General features: G+C 47.6%; 1 protein-coding gene across 2 annotated transcripts in view; it reads right to left on the bottom strand.

Moving 5' to 3' along the window:
* The window catches only part of MARCHF1 (membrane associated ring-CH-type finger 1), a 1,944,794-nt gene extending 1,940,894 nt beyond the window's left edge, over positions 1–3,900 (bottom strand). For both annotated transcript variants that reach the window (XM_069631376.1, XM_069631375.1), the window contains exon 1: positions 3,337–3,900. In XM_069631376.1, the coding sequence (XP_069487477.1) occupies positions 3,337–3,435 (99 nt within the window). In that variant the 5' untranslated portion in view covers positions 3,436–3,900. The remainder of the gene's footprint in view (positions 1–3,336) is intronic.
* Positions 3,901–22,012: the final 18,112 nt, after the last annotated feature.

Genomic DNA, 22,012 nt, shown 5'->3' on the forward strand with positions numbered 1-22,012 from the left:
CATTAACAGAATAAAACGTCTCAGCGCTGGGGAGGGGCACAGATTAAGATACTATTGACTCCTTTTAAAGGTATAGAGGACATAGGACACAAAGGTATAGCTTTTTAAGGTGGCCAAGTGCACATAATTACTCTGCCAGTCCCGTAGAGCTATGGACTTCTGTAACTGATCAAGCATATTTTGATTATCTTGGCCCCATCGCGGGGACCACCCACTTGCATCACTCAAAATTGCCATGTCTCTCTCCATTTTGGATTTCTTTGTGACTCCCATATCTTCTTTAACACACCTCAATAAAGGATTAGACAGATTATTCTTGATCTTAATATATAGCTCCGCTCTCTTAGGTAATACCACAGATTTAAGGGAGAGAATCCCTAACTCAAGCCTCAAGATTGCCACAGGTATACATTGTGGAAGGCCCAGTATGCATCTCCAAAATTTCTCCTCGAAAAGTTGAAGCCAATCTAAATTCATATCGATCAAAGATTCTAGGCCATAGGTGACCATAGGTACAAAGCATTGTAAATAAAGTTGTTGTGCGCCCCATATCGAATAGCCACTCTGGTTTTGCGTGAACCTGCATATCAAAGCCGTTAATTGGGATCCTTTAACTTTTCCTGCCTGCATGTAAAGTATATAGTTCCCCCTTTTATCAAACTCTACTCCAAGACATTTATAGGAGAGCCTGTAGTTAATTTCAAGGATACCTATATGCATGGATGGGTGTGCTACTTTACCAGCAGTCTACAGAAGTACTTCAGTTTTACTATGATTGATGACCAATTAATTTACCTCTGCATACTACCAGAGTCTTTCGGCCGTCCCCTGGATAGATCAAGATAGATATTCAAGATCCAAGGAGATAGGATTGAGCCATGGGTGACACCAAAGCTAGAGAGTGGCGTGGTGGGAGAGAAAGGGCCCAATTGCAACTGTGAAGGGCGATTTGTGAGAAAAGAGGTCAGCCAATCCAGTGCCCGGTCAGTGATGCCGAGGGTGTTACGGGGTCATTTTATGAGGATGGAATGGTTAACCATTTCAAAAGCAAAGTTGAGATCAAGGAGAATGAGAACAGCTGCGGGAGACCTGGAGTCAAGATGTTCTAATAAGGTGTTTAGCCTGAACGGTAGATTTCCAAATATAAACCTTGCATATACCAAATAATGCCTCTGATTAGATCAGTGTACTATCACGACAATTCATGAGCATTTTCAGACTCTGTGAATACAGAATAGTAATACACTGTTGTAGTCAAGTATATTGCATTTAATAGTGTGATATTGAGAAACACACCCGTGCACCCACACACTTTAATATATGTGTCCTGATGACGGGCATTTGCTATCATTTGCTAATACGATTGAAACATTTCTATGGCCATCTAGGGTGCAGGGGCAAGATAGAAGTCATATTGCAGGACAGGTTAACTGTTTCATCCAGAAAATCATACGGCTATTATACGATTGGGAGCAAGTGTTTCACCGCACCCTTGTTACAGCAACCTCCCTAATTAAAGCATCGGTGTATATACATAGCACACACCTAGATGTGAAAAAACTGGGCTCTCTACATCAAGTGGACACCCCGATACAGTACAATAGTATGGCAGGAGTAGGAGGAAACACGTTTTTGAACCCATGCCCCTTTCCACGTGAATCGCGTCATGCACCATGTGTACCCTGTTGACAGCTAAGACAGGCATGAAATTCGCCCCTGGTATACTGTCACCACGTGCAACTCCTCTGGGCTGAATCGAAGTATCTGGCAGAGGATGTCCAATCTCTTGTGAATATGCAATCAGAGGCCTGTACAAAGTTCCAATGATGAGTACCGAGTCAACGCTGCGATCCAGAACTGCCCGCATCTTGCTGTGAAAGCAAGCCCAGCGCGAGACATTTAATTTCACAGTTTCATCAATATTAGAAGCAACACATGTACAAAAAAATGATCATAAATCTGAAACTAAGTTTGAGTTTGAAGTCTGAAAGTAAATTCGAGTTGGATACGACACGTTTCTTGGCATGTTATCCCCCGGATATTCTATTGACAGAGCAGCCACGTCTGGAAAGACCGCTGTTCAATTCTTTCAAGGAATCCTGAAATTGCCCGCCATTATACCTGATGACACCAGGGTCTATCTTTAGAAATGTATGGCCACCGCTGTAATGTTTCGCATAGGCGCTTTCCGAGCCAACATGCTTAAATGTCACTCATTCCATCACAAGTCCATTTGCAAAGGAAATGGATGAAAAACACGGTTTGTTCTTTACGCCACGAAGCGTTCTAGCCTCGTGACTTCCAAAGATGTGTTAAAACCCAGGTCAGTAGAGAAGGCTGCACAAAATACATTATGTCAGTGGTACATGTCACACAGCGCACACTCCAGTGGAATGCCACCTCCAGGAAGACCTGTTAACAATCCCGCTTTCACACCCCTCCCACTACCCACCCTCCCGGTACCCCCTTGTCGCTACAAGCCCTGTGCACACTGTGTGTCCTGTCGCCAAGAGCAACTGTCAAACAGTGCATCATGCAACATCCTTTTCGGGCACAGTCACCTTTCCATTCAATGCTCAGTGTATTCCAGGCAGTCTGCAAAGGCTGATAATAGCCCCATATTGCAGGAGGTGATCTCACCCCCCCACAATAGCCCCCCCCCGCACCATCAGTCAGCCTTGCACCCATGGCACAAGATGTTTTGACCAAATTCAGTTCATTAATTCTTGGTCACAGCTCAAGTAGGTCAGTTTGAAATACAGTTGTTGCTTAAAAAAGAAAAGGGAGAGTTGAGGGCTGTGGGGAGCTCCGGCTGCTCACACTCCCTCCAGTACTGGAGCGCACAGTAAGCTATTTAAGGGGACATCATGACACCAACAGGATCACTGCTGTTGTTATTGGTCCAGTGAGGTTTTGTAATGCTATATTCTTGCAAAAGTGCTGGAAATGTCTTCTTATAACAGAGCCTGGAAAGGGAAAACGCAAAACACAAGCAAGCCAGACTGCGTGTACTTTACTTTGTCAGCCAGCCTCAGTCGTAAACACAGGCAAAGCCGGCTGTGTGCATCCCCGTGCACAACGGGTGTCGTCACACTGACACCAACGCTCCATGCACTGTGAAAGAGCCCCTTGGAATAATGACCCTACACAAGCGATTAGCTCTTGGTTGCTATTCCTGGCTGTCTGCTAAGATCATTTGCAACCTGCCACCACACGCTGCGTGCATGTGTGCAGCTGACACACAGCCCCACATCCCACACCCTTCGCAAGGCAGCCAGCCCGGCTGAATACATGCTGGAGCCGTTGCAGTTTAACGAAAGACAGCCTCGCTCTTACCTCCACGTCCTTGTTCTTCTCTTTAATCTTCCCCGTGGAACTTCTGCCATTACTGGAAGTCTCGCGGGCAGGCACTACGGAGATCTGCTGGAGGGGCATGACGGCGCGGCTGCAGGTGACCCGTCCGGATTGGACGCCTTATGTCTTCACTCCCCCCGGGCAGCCCACCTGTGCAATTGTTCATATCCCGTCCGTGTCAATCTCGGCGCTTAATTGGAAGGGCAAACGGCGTTTCGGGGTCCTGCACATCACGCCAGAATCCTTCATCAAAAAGTAAAGCGGGTCTCACGCGGAAGAAAAAAAAAACACATTTAAAACCCGGAGAGTTGCTCATTCTCCGAAAGCTGCGATACTGCAAGTCATAAGTACTGTGCTCTGTCACCGATGCAGCCCCCTCTCCTCCCCCGAGAGCATTGTGGGAGACAATTCAATTTCTTTGGTACCTAATAACTGCCATGGAAACGGAGGAAACCTGGGTCCCACAGGCCTTTATTAGCAACGGCTGCCTTCAATGGGCCAGACTCCCACATTTTCCGCGGCTGCCACTTCAGCTCCTGGGTCCCTATTGATTCCCCCCCCCCCCCCCCCCCGAGCCGGCTAAGCCCCCCCGGGACACTGCGTCGTGCTGACTAGGTAAATAAGGGCAAGGCTGAGGGGCTTAGCGTCCTATTTTGGAGACAAATCTCCCCCGCCTTGGAAAGCATGGGCCGCGCGCCGCGTCGTTCATGCCTCTAATCTCTTCAGGTCAGAGGATCTGCTTTGAAGTGAGAACAGCGGAGAGCGAATCAGGTGTAAAAAGGAATACGAGGCTGGGGCGAGTGCCGAGTGCCTTTCCGTGGCTGGTAGTAAAACGTTAACTCTTTGCTGCGCATCGGTCTTGCCGTGGCAGCTGCTGCAGCAGCAGCAGAAGCACAGGTAGACTCAGCAGTCAGTAAGGGACGAGAGCGTCGACCAAAGGCAGGCATGCAGCACACACATGCAGTGCAATCCATCCAAAGCCGCACGCAAAGACAGAGGGAGATGCACGCCACATCAACAGATGTGTGCGCACACACGCTAATGCACAACAGATGGTTGTGCACAATGTATGTGTAGACATAAGCACCCTCAAAGGTTGCCTTTACTTACACCCATGCAAGGTGTTTTATGTATGAGAGTAATAAAGAGGGGACCGAGCTGGGAAGCAATTGAGTGCCACACACCTTGAGTTTACAAGTGGAGTACAGGGGTATGTTTCAGAGGAGCTGAGATGTGCCGGGTCGGCAGGGGAGGGTGGGAACCTGCCGAGGGGGAGAAATATGGGATTAGACATTGGCACAATGTTCTCCGAAGAGGAGGATCTCTTTGGTCCTTCCTGAAGTGTTGGATGGTGGGTGGCAGTCTTCCCTGAGTTGGTGACTTGTTGCAGAGACAGAGTGCATTGCAGGAAAAGGCTGTTTCTTATTTTGCCCCCTCTTGCAGTCCTTTGCTTCCAGCCGGCAATGTTGTGGCTTCTTTTAGAAAAACACACAGTGCACGCGTGTAACAATCATACACACATGTTTTCATGCCATTCTCCCAAGAATCAAATAGCAGAGCCTGCATTGCAGAAACCATGCATTGCTATATTGCCTGGCATTCACATCAGGGTAAATTTACAGGTGCAAAAAAATGTATCGAAGCAAGAAGTGTTTGCCTGAGAAAATTAGATTCTTCCACTAAATTAGCATTTATGAATATTTTAAGAAATTAAAATGTTCCTTCACTAAAAGAATCACCTGCGTACAAATATGGCATATACAAAAGATCCATCTGTAGTCCCAGGCAGAGAAGATTTGCATTCATACTCTAGCAGTAAATGTAATCAAAGATTGTTTCCCTAAATCAAATTAATGCTCGCACCAGATGGCGGGACACCCCTGGGCCGGTGCCCTGAAGCCGGTGGCCTTTGTTCATTCGGCGCCAAGGAGGGGTGGGGAGGTGCCAGGAGGGTCAAATTGTCATCTCGCCCCAGGACGACAGGTGCCCCCAGACTGGAACCCTGAGGCCAAAGGCCCTCTTCTTTCAAGCACCAGGTGAGGCAGTTCACCCATGTAGGGCGGTATCTGACGCCCATACTGAACACCTAGAGTCCCGGATGAACCGGGAGAGGGAGGCACTGGCTAGCCCACTGAGGAGTGTCTGAGCCTTGTCACGATTTATTAGGACATGACACTCAACTCAGGGAGTTCCTTTCCCCCTCAAGCAAGGTGGCAAGCACCGAAAGCACTCATACAAATTCAACTTTAGTGAGGCCTCCAACCTGTCTCGTACCACCCCAACAAATACCTTCTGTACCACCAATGAGCCAGGAACCAGGCCGGTATATAGTATGAATATATATTTATTTAAGGCTTGACAAAGAATAATAGCAACCAAAACATGAGCCACCAATGCTGTGGCACAACACAATGTCACAATTTCAAATTACTTGCAACAATTGACTGACTTGTATTTCTTTTTGAGTTTAATGATTTTTGTTTTATTTAGTACAGAAGTAATCAGTTACAGTCTGAGCATATATATAACATTTTTGATTATATAACAAAGCTTTAAGCTCATAAAATACATTTTATAGAAAAATGCTTAGACAAAAATACAACAAGAACATTAATTAACATTGAAGATGTCTTACTATGAATTGACTTGGATATAAACAGTATGGAATTCATTAGCATATGAGCAAGTTGCTCAGAACTGAATGATAAAGCATAGTGTAAGTGATTTCAACCCGGTACTTCACTTAAGTCAATGCCTAGCGTGGGATGCACAATTGAAACCCTTAATTATTTATTTATGTTTATAAATTCTTTTATTTCTGAATGATATACCTTTATATCATGCCCCTCTCTTTGAATCCTCCTCCCCCCCTTCATTAACATCTGACTGGGAGTTCCTGGGCTTTGATGAGAAGCAGGAGAGATGCCTTTTGTTGGGGCAACTGTGGAATTTGCTTTGAAGTTCTTTGGCTTGCATCAGATTTACTTTAAATTCAATTGTTACATTTTTCTTAGTTGAAAAATAAACTTACATTTTCACAACAGGCAAACAAATCTCTAATTCCAGTCTTTTAAAACATAGAGATTACATACTTTCAACCTATATTGCTTTTGATGGCAAGTCACTTAATTCCACCATTTGATTTTAACTGCACAAGTTTAAGCTTCCAATGTAATTAAATGACAGCTGTCATACAGGCGGCCGACGGTACTGCGCCCATATTTTACAGATTTTCACCGACAACCACACTTTTTAATGTGGATATTGTTATGATGGATTATGCTTTTCCTGACATTGTGTGCTTATATGGATTCCTTACATAAGGTGATGGGCAACACTCAGCAAGGATTTTGGTCATTTTCTGATGTTTTTGAACCATTATTTTGCAATTTCAGCAGCCAAGGAAAAAGTATTTCAGAGCACCTTTGGGTTTCCTTGCAATAAAGCACTGCCTTTCATGAAGTTTTCATTTGCACTCTGTGGGCAGCCCAATAACAGGTGTCAGCAGTGTGGTCTCCTGTTCCACCACTGACACAGACAAAGTAGATTGGCAGCAATCTTTTCTGGTTTCACAGTGCAATTTTCCTAGGTTTAGCACGCATAGGGCTTTTTGCGGCTATTTTGCTGGTTCTGGTGCCCCAAGCACACAGTGATGTTGCAGGGCAAAGCTTAGTGGGTCAGTACAACCCACAAGCCCCCCCTCTCGATTTGGCTTTTGACCATCCGTCAAGGGGAAGTCTCGAGATTGGGATCATCAGTTTCCTTTCTTTCTAGTTCAAGTGGCAAAATTCATCAGCTTCTCCCATCAGTGGTGGATCGACCGGTTCTCCTCGCCAATTCCTGATGAGAGTATTGAGCGATACCCCGGCCCCCTGGATCTTTCCTTCCGGTCGCTGGGTGGTTCTCCTTGGTTTTAGTCCTCTTGGTTTCCAATTCTAGGATGACAAAGCAAAAGCATATTTGTCGACATTTCCCCACCACTATTTATGTAGTGGGGCAGATACATACATTTTGACAAATCCGGACAATCCCTTATATTTGCAATTTATTGATTATATAGATGGAATCATTTTTTTTATAGCTGGATTTCTAGGGAGCTGGAGTGACCCCCTCTGGGGTTCCAGAAGAATCCACTAGTTGCTGCAGAGTGTGCCTAGGATGGCAACACTTCAGTTGGTTGATATGGACCCACTTATCTTCCCCCTCTGCCAAACTGCCTTTGGGGATACGGATTTTGTAGGCGACTGGTGAGATTTTGTCTACAATTTCAAAAGGACCCCTCCAGCTAGGCAAACATTTGCACTGTTTGGCCTGGTTCCTTTGGAAATTGTATAAGTAGACCCAGTCTCCTACCTGGTATTCTTTTCTAGTAGTCTTTAAGTCATAGTGGGTCTTCATGCTGTCTGCAGATCTTTCTAGATTACGCTGAGCATAGGCAAAAGCATGTTGAAAGTGTTTTCTCAGATTTTCAACATACTCATGAGTTGTGGAGGCATTGATCAATGTCTGCTCTTAGGTTCTGTAGAGCAGATGCTGGGGAAGCACCATCCTGCGTCCAGTCATCAGCTCAAATGGTGGCATTTTAGTTTCAGATGAAGGGCTAGACCTGATGGCCATCAGAGCAAGAGGTAATCGAATATCCCAACTTGGCCCAGAATCTGCCACAAACTTTTTTAATATGCTCACAATTGTCTTGTTGTATCTCTCACTACACCACTAGAGGCTGCCGGTAGGCAATGTGTAATTTCCTTTTGACCCCAAGTATCTCCCACATCTTTAAAAACAAAGAGGTGATGGCTGGAAGGTTTAGAATTAATCTTAAACACTGGCAACGCTCTGGGCAACCTTCCAGACCACCGTTCTTCGCCTGCCAAGCCATTACAGAAGGGAAAGACCATATGCAAATCAGGCTTGGCCCCACCCCAAAAGGGGCAGTCCAGCCCGAACTGCTAGGCCACATCCCTTCTGCACGAGACCACAAGCATCCCCAAACATGTTTCGCCCTTGTTGGGGCTCATCAGTGAGGAGTAGCTTGGGTCTCTAGGCCCAGCAGGCACGGGACCCACGTCTGGGCATACCCGTCCCACTCGGGGTGACATAGTAAAAACAAAGAGGTGATGGCTGGAAGGTTTAGAATTAATCTTAACCACTGGCAACGCTCTGGGCTCACCAGTCGCCTACAATCTCACCAGTCGCCTACAAAATCCGTATCCCCAAAGGCAGTTTGGCAGAGGGGGAAGATAAGTGGGTCCATATCAACCAACTGAAGTGTTGCCATCCTAGGCACACTCTGCAGCAACTAGTGGATTCTTCTGGAACCCCAGAGGGGGTCACTCCAGCTCCCTAGAAATCCAGCTATAAAAAAAATGATTCCATCTATATAATCAATAAATTGCAAATATAAGGGATTGTCCGGATTTGTCAAAATGTATGTATCTGCCCCACTACATAAATAGTGGTGGGGAAATGTCGACAAATATGCTTTTGCTTTGTCATCCTAGAATTGGAAACCAAGAGGACTAAAACCAAGGAGAACCACCCAGCGACCGGAAGGAAAGATCCAGGGGGCCGGGGTATCGCTCAATACTCTCATCAGGAATTGGCGAGGAGAACCGGTCGATCCACCACTGATGGGAGAAGCTGATGAATTTTGCCACTTGACAGGCACGTCTGGGCATACCCGTCCCACTCGGGGTGACATAGTAAAAACAAAGAGGTGATGGCTGGAAGGTTTAGAATTAATCTTAAACACTGGCAACGCTCTGGGCAACCTTCCAGACCACCGTTCTTCGCCTGCCAAGCCATTACAGAAGGGAAAGACCATATGCAAATCAGGCTTGGCCCCACCCCAAAAGGGGCAGTCCAGCCCGAACTGCTAGGCCACATCCCTTCTGCACGAGACCACAAGCATCCCCAAACATGTTTCGCCCTTGTTGGGGCTCATCAGTGAGGAGTAGCTTGGGTCTCTAGGCCCAGCAGGCACGGGACCCACGTCTGGGCATACCCGTCCCACTCGGGGTGACATAGTAAAAACAAAGAGGTGATGGCTGGAAGGTTTAGAATTAATCTTAACCACTGGCAACGCTCTGGGCAACCTTCCAGACCACCGTTCTTCGCCTGCCAAGCCATTACAGAAGGGAAAGACCATATGCAAATCAGGCTTGGCCCCACCCCAAAAGGGGCAGTCCAGCCCGAACTGCTAGGCCACATCCATTCTGCACGAGACCACAAGCATCCCCAAACATGTTTCGCCCTTGTTGGGGCTCATCAGTGAGGAGTAGCTCGGGTCTCTAGGCCCAGCAGGCACGGGACCCACGTCTGGGCATACCCGTCCCACTCGGGGTGACATAGTAAAAACAAAGAGGTGATGGCTGGAAGGTTTAGAATTAATCTTAACCACTGGCAACGCTCTGGGCAACCTTCCAGACCACCGTTCTTCGCCTGCCAAGCCATTACAGAAGGGAAAGACCATATGCAAATCAGGCTTGGCCCCACCCCAAAAGGGGCACTCCAGCCCGAACTGCTAGGCCACATCCCTTCTGCACGAGACCACAAGCATCCCCAAACATGTTTCGCCCTTGTTGGGGCTCATCAGTGAGGAGTAGCTTGGGTCTCTAGGCCCAGCAGGCACGGGACCCACGTCTGGGCATACCCGTCCCACTCGGGGTGACATAGTAAAAACAAAGAGGTGATGGCTGGAAGGTTTAGAATTAATCTTAACCACTGGCAACGCTCTGGGCAACCTTCCAGACCACCGTTCTTCGCCTGCCAAGCCATTACAGAAGGGAAAGACCATATGCAAATCAGGCTTGGCCCCACCCCAAAAGGGGCAGTCCAGCCCGAACTGCTAGGCCACATCCCTTCTGCACGAGACCACTGATGAGCCCCAACAAGGGCGAAACATGTTTGGGGATGCTTGTTGTCTCGTGCAGAAGGGATGTGACCTAGCAGTTCGGGCTGGACTGCCCCTTTTGGGGTGGGGCCAAGCCTGATTTGCATATGGTCTTTCCCTTCTGTAATGGCTTGGCAGGCGAAGAACGGTGGTCTGGAGGGTTGCCCAGAGCATTGCCAGTGGTTAAGATTAATTCTAAACCTTCCAGCCATCACCTCTTTGTTTTTGCTTTGTCACCCCGAGTGGGACGGGTATGCCCAGACGTGGGTCCCGTGCCTGCTGGGCCTAGAGACCCAAGCTACTCCTCACTGATGAGCCCCAACAAGGGCGAAACATGTTTGGGGATGCTTGTGGTCTCGTGCAGAAGGGATGTGACCTAGCAGTTCGGGCTGGACTGCCCCTTTTGGGGTGGGGCCAAGCCTGATTTGCATATGGTCTTTCCCTTCTGTAATGGCTTGGCAGGCGAAGAACGGTGGTCTGGAGGGTTGCCCAGAGCATTGCCAGTGGTTAAGATTAATTCTAAACCTTCCAGCCATCACCTCTTTGTTTTTGCTATGTCACCCCGAGTGGGACGGGTATGCCCAGATGTGGGTCCCGTGCCTGCTGGGCCTAGAGACCCAAGCTACTCCTCACTGATGAGCCCCAACAAGGGCGAAACATGTTTGGGGATGCTTGTGGTCTCGTGCAGAAGGGATGTGACCTAGCAGTTCGGGCTGGACTGCCCCTTTTGGGGTGGGGCCAAGCCTGATTTGCATATGGTCTTTCCCTTCTGTAATGGCTTGGCAGGCGAAGAACGGTGGTCTGGAGGGTTGCCCAGAGCATTGCCAGTGGTTAAGATTAATTCTAAACCTTCCAGCCATCACCTCTTTGTTTTTGCTATGTCACCCCGAGTGGGACGGGTATGCCCAGACGTGGGTCCCGTGCCTGCTGGGCCTAGAGACCCAAGCTACTCCTCACTGATGAGCCCCAACAAGGGCGAAACATGTTTGGGGATGCTTGTGGTCTCGTGCAGAAGGGATGTGACCTAGCAGTTCGGGCTGGACTGCCCCTTTTGGGGTGGGGCCAAGCCTGATTTGCATATGGTCTTTCCCTTCTGTAATGGCTTGGCAGGCGAAGAACGGTGGTCTGGAGGGTTGCCCAGAGCATTGCCAGTGGTTAAGATTAATTCTAAACCTTCCAGCCATCACCTCTTTGTTTTTGCTATGTCACCCCGAGTGGGACGGGTATGCCCAGACGTGGGTCCCGTGCCTGCTGGGCCTAGAGACCCAAGCTACTCCTCACTGATGAGCCCCAACAAGGGCGAAACATGTTTGGGGATGCTTGTGGTCTCGTGCAGAAGGGATGTGACCTAGCAGTTCGGGCTGGACTGCCCCTTTTGGGGTGGGGCCAAGCCTGATTTACATATGGTCTTTCCCTTCTGTAATGGCTTGGCAGGCGAAGAACGGTGGTCTGGAGGGTTGCCCAGAGCATTGCCAGTGGTTAAGATTAATTCTAAACCTTCCAGCCATCACCTCTTTGTTTTTGCTATGTCACCCCGAGTGGGACGGGTATGCCCAGACGTGGGTCCCGTGCCTGCTGGGCCTAGAGACCCAAGCTACTCCTCACTGATGAGCCCCAACAAGGGCGAAACATGTTTGGGGATGCTTGTGGTCTCGTGCAGAAGGGATGTGACCTAGCAGTTCGGGCTGGACTGCCCCTTTTGGGGTGGGGCCAAGCCTGATTTGCATATGGTCTTTCCCTTCTGTAATGGCTTGGCAGGCGAAGAACGGTGGTCTGGAGGGTTGCCCAGAGCATTGCCAGTGGTTAAGATTAATTCTAAACCTTCCAGCCATCACCTCTTTGTTTTTGCTATGTCACCCCGAGTGGGACGGGTATGCCCAGACGTGGGTCCCGTGCCTGCTGGGCCTAGAGACCCAAGCTACTCCTCACTGATGAGCCCCAACAAGGGCGAAACATGTTTGGGGATGCTTGTGGTCTCGTGCAGAAGGGATGTGACCTAGCAGTTCGGGCTGGACTGCCCCTTTTGGGGTGGGGCCAAGCCTGATTTGCATATGGTCTTTCCCTTCTGTAATGGCTTGGCAGGCGAAGAACGGTGGTCTGGAGGGTTGCCCAGAGCATTGCCAGTGGTTAAGATTAATTCTAAACCTTCCAGCCATCACCTCTTTGTTTTTGCTCTCCCACATCTTTGTCATTACTTTGCTAGTGAAGTGGCTACCTCGGTCTGACTCTATCCTTTGGGGTAGTCCAAAACGCGAGAAGATGTGGTTGATCATCAGGGAGCTGCTGTTTCTGCCTTGCAATTTGGGCCGGGAGACATTCCACCCATTTAGTGAACAAGCATGTCACGGTCAACACGTACTTGTTCCCCCTAGAGAAGCGAATCACGGGCCCAATGAAATCGACTTGTAAATCTGACCAAAGCAGTGTCATCCCCCTCTTTTGGAGAGGCGCACGGTGTGTGAGGGATGTTGGCTGAAATTGTACACACACAAGACACCCCTTCAAGTATTAGTCGAGGTCCTGCCCCATGTGTGGCCAGTATGCAACCTCTCTTAAGATTTCAAGTGTTGTATGAAACCCCCGATGACCGGCTCATGGGCGTGACTTAACATCAGGCTTCGGAATGAGGTAGGGACCACCCACTGATCATGGTCAGCTAGGGATCTCCTCACCAACAAACTGTCTTGGATTCAGAACATTTTTGGACATTTCATCAACACTCTGAGGTCCTCTTTCCCTATGTAATCTGTATCCGTCAGGGGAAAGTTCTCAGGGTCCTCCATGTGTTGATAAAACTTGCCAATTATTGGATCCCCTTTTTGAGCCGTAATCAAATCAGCATCTGGGATCTCCTTACTCCATTGTGCAGTTGAGAGTTCATTGTGAGCATTTGTCTGGGACCTAGTGATAGCAGTGACCTGGATTTCCCCCACCGGGGACTCGATCTCAAGTAGCTCCCCTTGGATGGCTCCAGTTTTGGCCAGTTGACCAATTCAACAGCCTGGCTGTGCTGTGTTGTCTACCTCTGGCCAAGAACCCTTGCTAGAACCCAAGATCCAGATCAGTCCAGCAGAGCTGTAACCCAGAACCCGTCAGATCCAGCCCAAGAGGCCGTGCAGACCAGAGTGCCTTGCTGAGAGCAGAGTCCATGTGCCCTGAATCCTGTCCGGTGACGAGTGAAGTCCAAGCCGAACCTTTGAAAAGATCTTTGATAGGTCCATTCCATTTCAAAGCCATTGTAGTGAGTATTTAGCATAGAACTGTCCATAGTCATCTCTTAGCTTAAGTAATCCCATCCAAACCATTCCCACACATCTATAACTGCATTATTGAATCTCTTTTGTCTATCTTGAATTCTTCTCTTATCCACATAATCCTGTGATAATTGTAGTGATAATCATCTTGGCGCTAATATATATTTTCTGGAGAAAGGCAATCATCTCAGGCAGATAGAAACCATCCGGAGGTGCCTCTGGATCGGTGGCTGTGCTGTCCGTGTAATTTGCAGCTCCATAGACTCCCTAGTGTTAGGAAATCTTTGTTCCAAATCTTCAACAGCGCATCTTTCATTTTGAAATCTTGACTCTTTTGAGAATAATCTACCTTTACTAAAACCTCTGTAACTTTTGACCGTATGTGCTAGGATGCTAGGAAAGAAATTCAAATGTCATTTTGAAGCTAACATCCTCAGCTTTCAAACAAACTAAGAACCACATTCCAACTCCTTATAGTTTTGCTGTAATCGTGTTTTTGTGCGCTGAAAAGTTTGCCGCGATTTTGCATTTGGTTTAATTTCACCACATGTAAAAACAGCTATTTCTTGCTTTCAACTTCTGAATTTCGTTTTCCATCTGCTAATCATTCAACAATCATTGCTTGTGTATACCTGAACCAATCCAAAGCAACTCTCACTAGTCCTGAATCCTATTTAGTGAATTAAAATCATTTTTAGCATTTTTCCATTCATTTCAAACCACAATTAAAAGCAATTGACCTGTTTAAAATCAATACTGTTCTCTCTAAGCTTGCTGGTGGGAATCGGGATTGAAACTGCTATTGTTGATTGTTATTCCTGAAACCTGTGCGCCTACATTCCATCTCTTCATATTGCATTTTGGGGGGAGTGAGTAGTGACAGGGGGAAAGAGTGATCATATTGTCTTTTGATTGAAGTGATATCAAGTTTTATTTCTGTGTTGCATTCTTTCCTATCATTGTATTTCCTTGAACCATACAAATGTATTCTCTGCTACATTCTTTTTCCTATTCCTACTCTTAATTGATTAAAGAGATTGTTGATATTGTAATATTACCCATTGCTGATCATTGCATAAATATTCATAAGTGTGATATTTAGATATTGGTCATATTCATAAAAGTTTGATATATATATATATATATATATATATATTGTTCAATTCTTCGAATAAATCTTTTAATTTGCAAAACAAACCTCCTTCTTGGTTCAATGAGACCGGGGGATTCAAAGAGAGGGGCGTTATGTAAGGGTACATCATCCAGAAATAAAAGAACGTTTGACATAAAAATATATAAATAAGGGTTTACATTGGGCATCCCATACTAGGAATTGACTTAGGTGGAGTGCTGGGTTGGAACCACTTACAGATTGGAGGCTCGTGTCCGGGATTTCTGGATTAGAACTACCACTTGTGCAGCTTAATACAGTGCGCTAACTGACAGGATACATAAATCCTGTTGGGCTACCATGCTGTGTTACACTGTAAAAGCACCCCTCAAAAGGGAACACTCTAAGGAAACAATCTGTTTTGCAAAAATAAAATAATTAACTTCGGTAAATCTGGAAGGAAATTAATATTTCCAAAATGACGACATTGGTAGACATTAAGATGGCTAGAGAACACCTTTTACATAAGTTATTTGTGAGAGGTGAATGGACTGAGCAGGATCAGAATGTTTGGTTGCAGGCAATCACACAACAGATCACTGCAACAGGGTTCGATATCTGGAGAGATCAGGGTCCCTTACATGTGGCCCTGAGTGAACTATATATGGCTCCTAAGGACAAGGACGAGCAAAATAAGATTGCTAAGGTAGCGACATATCTATATTTATCTATGGGAGCCATACAGGACAAATATGCTCAAGGCCAAGATCTGGCAAGTAGACAACTGATGGCATTTGAAAAGGCCCAATCCAATCTGGACTCTTCTGAGCAGAGGATGCAGAGGAGCCAGGAGTCAGAAAATGAAAGCAGGCAGTATATAGTTAAAATAAAAGAGAATATGGGTATCCTGCAACAGGAAAAGGCAGAACAGGATACCAGAATTCTGGCCTTGCAGAAGGAGTACCAAAAAAGTTTGGACTCCCTGCTGCAGAGCCAGAAAAAGCTGGAGCAACAACTGGATTTCAACAGGGCATGCACAGAGCAGATAGTCACCCTGCAAAGCCACCTAGATAGAGAGAAGGCAGAGAGCAACAAATTAATTCTGAAAGACCTGGATACCCAGGAAGAGTTTGAGGAAGAGCGCCAGAAAGCTGGTGCCCTTCAAAGACAGAGGGATGACCTGGCGGCACACAGGAAGCCTCTTGCTCAGGAAAGGGACACCTTAGGCCAGGAAGTCTGTCACTTAAAAGGGAAACTGGAAGAAAATCACCTGTCCCTTCAGGGACTGGGTGACCTCCAAAAAGAGCATGATAGATTATTAGAGCACACCAGGAGGGTGGAAGATGCTCTGGCAAGGAAGGAGCAGGCCAGTATGGACAGGATTCAGGAGGTAACCCTCCTGCAGCAAAGACTGGCCCAGTACTCAAAGACAAACCAGGAAGCACAGAGAGAAAATGAGGCTCTCTGTCAGAACAATGATAGTCTCCACATTCAGGTGGCCGTGCAAGAGAGACTGATAGAGACTAGTAAGGCCTTTATTGAGGAACAGAAAGCTCAGGTTCTTGCATGGCAACAGGGAGCAGGGGCTGATAGAGATGAGGTTCGCTGGAAAAGGGAAACACTGGAGAATAAGCTCAAGAACCCTAGTACCAGAGGCCTTGATCTCTCCTAGTCCCTGGACTCTGCCACCCCCATGTACACTGGAGCACATGAGCCCAGGGCCACGGGGATGGCAGATTACTATCCAGTCAGAAGTATGGGGCTCATAGACCAGTACCTCCCAGGAATGGATGGGCGGGCATCTGGGTATGGGTACCCAAGTACTGTGAAGTTTAGTGGGGAACTCCAGGAGAGCAGGCCCACTAAGGTCATCCTAAAAACCTCTGCCAGCTAGGACAGAGGTAGGGGTACCCATCAAATCCTGGGAGCAAGGAGGAATCAGAAGACTCCTCTGAGCGCCCAGGACACAGGAGACTAGGTCCCCACATTCTGCCAGCCATTCCCAGGCTCGCAGAATACGGGAGAACCTAGAAGACCAGACGGGCACCTCTGGGAGCAGTGCCTCTGAGTCAGAGGAGGATTGGACTAGGGTTACCCGAACCAAGAAGGCCAAAAAGGCAAAAAGGGCCTTGCTTAAGGACCCCTTAAAACAGATCAAGGCAATAAGAAGCGTCATCACGCCTTATCATAAGAACGCTAAGTATTCTGTTTGGGAGCACTTAGAGCTCTTTGAGCAGATGATGGAAACTTTCCATTTGAAAGACAGTAGTAGCTGCATTCAGTATGTGAAATGGACCTTCTCACCAGAATACTCCAGTTTCTTTGCAGGGCTGGAGGACCAAAATCATTCTAGATGGTCCACATATAGGGCGGCCATCTTGAAGCATTTTTCTGTACACAGAAATCCCAAAGAGGCTCGCAAGGCAGCCTACAACTTGCAATGTGGGGAGGATCAGGCCCCACAAGAATTTGTGCAAGAATTGAAGCGTGCGTTTGCGCAGACTACCAAACGGGTGCGCACGGACAGCAAAGAATTTGTTAATACTTTTTTCCACACTCTACCAAAGTACATCATGACCCAGCTAGTGAGAGATTTTCATGAGAAAAGATCACTAGACTGGGTCATTGAACAGGCCACCCAGATCTATGAGGCACAAAAGCTCATACAAAACAAGAATACTCAAAAAAGCCCCAAACCAACCAGCACCCCTGCTGCTGCTAAGGTGGCAGAGGTGAAGGTCACCCTCATTTTGGATTTGGAGTTGGGGGGGCCTAAAAACCTGCCTGCACAGCAGAATAATTCCAAGCCCAGAAGGCCTTCGGGCCAGTCACACACAGGGAGCCAAGGAGCTAGTACCCCAAATGGGATCCCTCACTCCCCTGACTACATAAGTCCCAGCTACAAGGGGAACAGACCCATCCTGGGTTATGTGTGGACTCCTCCAGCCCCAGGGGTGGGGGGGATCCAACCAAGCAGCACCTAACCCAGGGAACTTCCCTCCTCACTTCCCCCAGGAGGGAAGAAATTCCCCAAATCCTGGGCAGGACGTTTGCCCCAGGTACCCATAAAACTTTCAAGCCCAAAATCATCCATCCTTCTTTCCCCAATTTCCTGAGCCCAGACAACCTAATCCAGGAGAGGGGAAGCCAAAGGTGGAGGGGTACCCAAATCTTCCCAACCCGGGGTATTACCAGAGAAGGGATAGCTACTCTTCCCGGGATCAGCCCAGGGGAGAAATGAGAACCCCGTATCAGCCTGAGCGGGTTAAACAGTTAGAGCGCCAGGTCCAAAATATGGCACAGGATCTGGGTCGCATGCTGAGGGCTCAACAGAACCCTCAGATGGGCATGCCGGCACAGAATGTCTCCAACTCTGGACCTGGTGCTCCAGAACATTGACGGGGGCAGCACCCCAACAACCCACCGGTTCCCAGGGAGGAGGCACAAGGGGAAGGGGGGTGTAAGCCTTGGAGGAAGCTTCCTTCCCCACTTGTAAAAAACCCCTACAAACACAGGAACCGGAACCAAAATCTCCTGCCCCTGAAAGTCTGCCACACAAGGAGCAGAGGGGGGTAGGAGAAACAAAGAACCCAAACGGACCCATTTTGTGGAGGAGGTACAGATCTTCCAATTTGAAGGAGAGGGATCCTCAGAGGATCCTGGGAAAAGGATCTCCTTCAGAGATGGGGGAACGCCTCCCAAAGAAAAATGGGTCCCAAAGGATTAAATTCCAGACTGGGAGGTGTGGACACTGAGCTAGCGCCGCCCATCATCCAATCCCAGAACCAACAACATGAAAAACCCCTGGTTAAAACCCATCCTGGTGACTGCCTCCAAAAAGGGGGGGGGCGGCCCAGAACCAGGGGAACTCAAAACATCTCCCATCTCTAGTTGCCACCTTTTCTTTGCAGATTCCCTAGACTCCCCACAGAATTCTGCCCAAATCTCTTCTCTCTCAATGTCCAAAACCAAAAAACTAATCCACCAGTTTTCCAAAAATGTGCATTATCTGTGCCCCCTTGCGGAGAAGGAGGGACGATATTATGCCCCGGTACAGATACAGGGGCAGGTTACAATTTTGGCACTGGTGGACACTGGATCCCAAGCTACCCTCCTGTCCAAAAAGGCCTTCGATGAACTGAATTCAGGAAGGGGGGAGAAATACCAGATTCCTCTCACCTCTCTTCCTGGACAACTTCAGAACTTTGACAGGAAGGAAATTCCCGTTGAGGGGAATGCGGATTTGGACATTAAAATTGGGCGACACAAGGTGAAGCACCCGGTCATAGTTGTGACTCCAGAGGGTACCCCTTGTTTACTGGGGAATGGCCTCCTGCGAAGGTTGTCAACCCTAATAGATTGCGTAAACAAGGTCCTCTGGACCCAGACTAGCCGACCCATAAAATTAAAACAGAGTGTCAACCATGTTAGTTTAAACGGCACCTGCCACATGGTTGAACAAAAATCTGACCAAGTAGAATTTCGCTTCCAGAACAACCAAATTCCAGACGTGACAGTAATAGCAGTAGGACAACAGACTGGTGATGAGGGGTCCTCTCTATTTCTGAAAATCAACCTTCCTTCCAGTTTAAGGTGGCATTCCACAGTGGAAGGAAACACTCTGAAATTCTTTACCAATCCACAATCAGACATTCCCACTCCCATAGTCCAGAAAGATGAGAAATCAGCTCAGAGCCTGGCTGATATTCAGCAAATTGGAGCGCAGTTGTTCATCCTTGTTCAGTTAAATGAAGGGAAGGACTCTGTTCTCGCCCGAGTGTGTGTGAACAACGGTAAGAGCTTCATCAGCAAAGCCATGTTCCGCCAACTCCCAAAAGATCCAGCCTTTACCACATTCAAACTGATAGACAAATGGGAAATGGATCTGGAAGCACCCAATTCAAAACATCTCCTGCCAAGCAGGTGTATGCTCAAAATCTCCATAGGCAACAAGAGCATAGTCCATAATTTTCGGGTTGTGCAAGACGTCAGTGCCGCCTTTTACTTAGGCAGTGACATTCTCAATTGCTTTGCCATTAGTTTGGACATAATAAACTTCAAACCTTGGTCCCGATTAGCGGATAATCCCATGGGCTTTGATGATCCAGAGAAAGAAATTAGGTCAGCACAATTGCTGCCTTATGCAGTTGAAATTCAGATTGGAGAGGAAGTCACCATCCCAGAAAGGACCCGCCAATTCTCCCTGGAAGTGAAAGTTAAAAGAGGACATAAATTGAAAAACCCTGATGCCTATATTCATCTAAATACTTCTCTCCAACAGCAAGGGTTGGGGGTAAACCCAACACCACTAGTCAATATAGAACATGACACCATTCCAATAGAGGTGGATAACAGTGACTTAAAGAGTATCACTCTAGACGCAGGAACCGTTATTGGAATGGTGGTTGATGACCAACTTTTTTCCATTGATTTAGGCAATGAACTGTTAGGACCAATCCCCAAGGACTGTTTTGACGGTAACAGTGATGACAACACAACACCAGACAAGATCTTTACCCGGCATGGGGGGAACTTCCTGGTGTACACTTCCTGCCCTTATGGTAAGGAAGATGTGACTTGTGACTTCAGGAGGGATGAGGTGATTTTCCCGGTCCATGAGGGCTGCCTTTCCCACTTAAAGCCACCAGCCCAAATCAGCACTGTGACCAGGGACTTCTCCACCCAGCTGGAGGAGGCAGCTGAGATAGCGAAACCAGAAGTCTTTCCAGGCTTCAGGCAGATGGTTGAAGAGAGAGTCAACCTAGCGGATGCCTGTGAGACTCTGGAGCAGAAGCAAAAGTTGAAACAAGTTTTCTTGGATTTTAAAGATATCTTTGCGGTGGACTCATATGACTGTGGTCGCACCGGCATCCACACAACAACAATTCCCACGGACCCAGGCATGACTCCAGTGTTTGTGAAGCAATACTGCTTGCCTCTCGCATCAATGGAGTCCCTTACTGAAATAAATAAGAACCTTGAGTCCCGTGGGATAATCCGTCCAGTCCACAGCACCTTCTATAATCCGGTGCTAGGGATATTGAAGCCAAATGGCCAATGGAGACTCTGTGCCGACCTTAGGGAGCTCAACAAACGGGTCTATATTCCCGAAGGCATCTTCCCTACATTGGCCAAGGGCTGGCCCAGATCCAGGGGGCACAGGTATTCTCTGCAATAGACCTGACCAAATGATACTGGACTGTACTTGTCAGTAGGGAGGACCAATACAAGCTGACCTTTACCTTTGGGGGGCAGCAGTACACATGGACCCGGACTCCCTTCAGATACATCAACTCCGGTAATTAATTCAACATTTTTCTACATAAGGCCATGCCCGACCTGGGTGAGAGGGGTAACCTGGCTTATGTAGATGATGTCCTCATCAAAATCTCAACTCTGGAGGAACACATAGCAGAGATCTGTTATGTTCTGACACAGTTGAGGGGTGCCGGAGCAAAACGTTCCTTTCAAAAGGCACAGTGGTGTAGAACCCGTGTCAATTTCTTTGGGCATGAGATTACTTCTCAGGGTCTCTGTCCCCAGGAAAAGAAAGTGGAAGCACTCCAGAAATTAAAAGACGCCATAACTCTGCGGGAACTAAGCAGCCTCCTTGGACTGACTAATTACAGTAGAAAGTTCATTGGGGGCTACGCAGAGATCACAAGACCACTGATTCATCAAGTGGGAGTGAGGTCCAGAACAAGCCGAGGCAGTAAGACAACGCAAAAGAAGCCTCTCACAAGCGCCTTGCCTAGCTTACCCTGTCAGAAACAAGGAGTTCTTCTTGGAGACAGGGTTCTCTAATACATGCTTGACTGCAGTATTATACCAAAAGCATGACAAGGTCAATAAAGTAATCTCCTATGCGAGTAAAACCTTATCCTCTGTGGAGGAAAAATTCCACGATTGTGAGAAGGCACTCCTGGCAACGGTGTGGGCATTGAAAAATTACTGCCCGTTCATCCAGGGGGAATACATCATAGTGGAGACTCCACATCAGCCTCTGCAATATCTCCAAAGTGACAGAATCCGGGCCGGAAATGTGAGTAATTCCCGAATTACTTCCTGGATTCTGTCAATGCAAGGCTTTCCTGTGGAGGTCAGATATGGCCAAAACAAGAAAAGTGCTCTCGCGCAAGGTCCGGCTGACTTGCATGATTGTGCCAGAGAAAACTGTCTCGAGGACGAGAGTCTAAAAATCAAGGACAACATGGAGGCGCACCTCAACTCCCCACACAAAGTCTTTGAAGAAGACAAGTGTGAGGGAATGCCCACTGTCTATGTGGATGGATGCTCTTACCATGTTGACAACAATGGGGAAAAAGAACTTGGGTCTGGCGTAGGGAATGCATGGGTGAATGAGATCCCAGAACCCTCCTCTCGGTACAAGATTGGTCCCCG

Source organism: Ambystoma mexicanum, chromosome 6q (assembly GCF_040938575.1).
Source record: "Ambystoma mexicanum isolate Mex_15411 chromosome 6q, UKY_AmexF1_1, whole genome shotgun sequence".
Classification (NCBI taxonomy): domain Eukaryota; kingdom Metazoa; phylum Chordata; class Amphibia; order Caudata; family Ambystomatidae; genus Ambystoma; species Ambystoma mexicanum.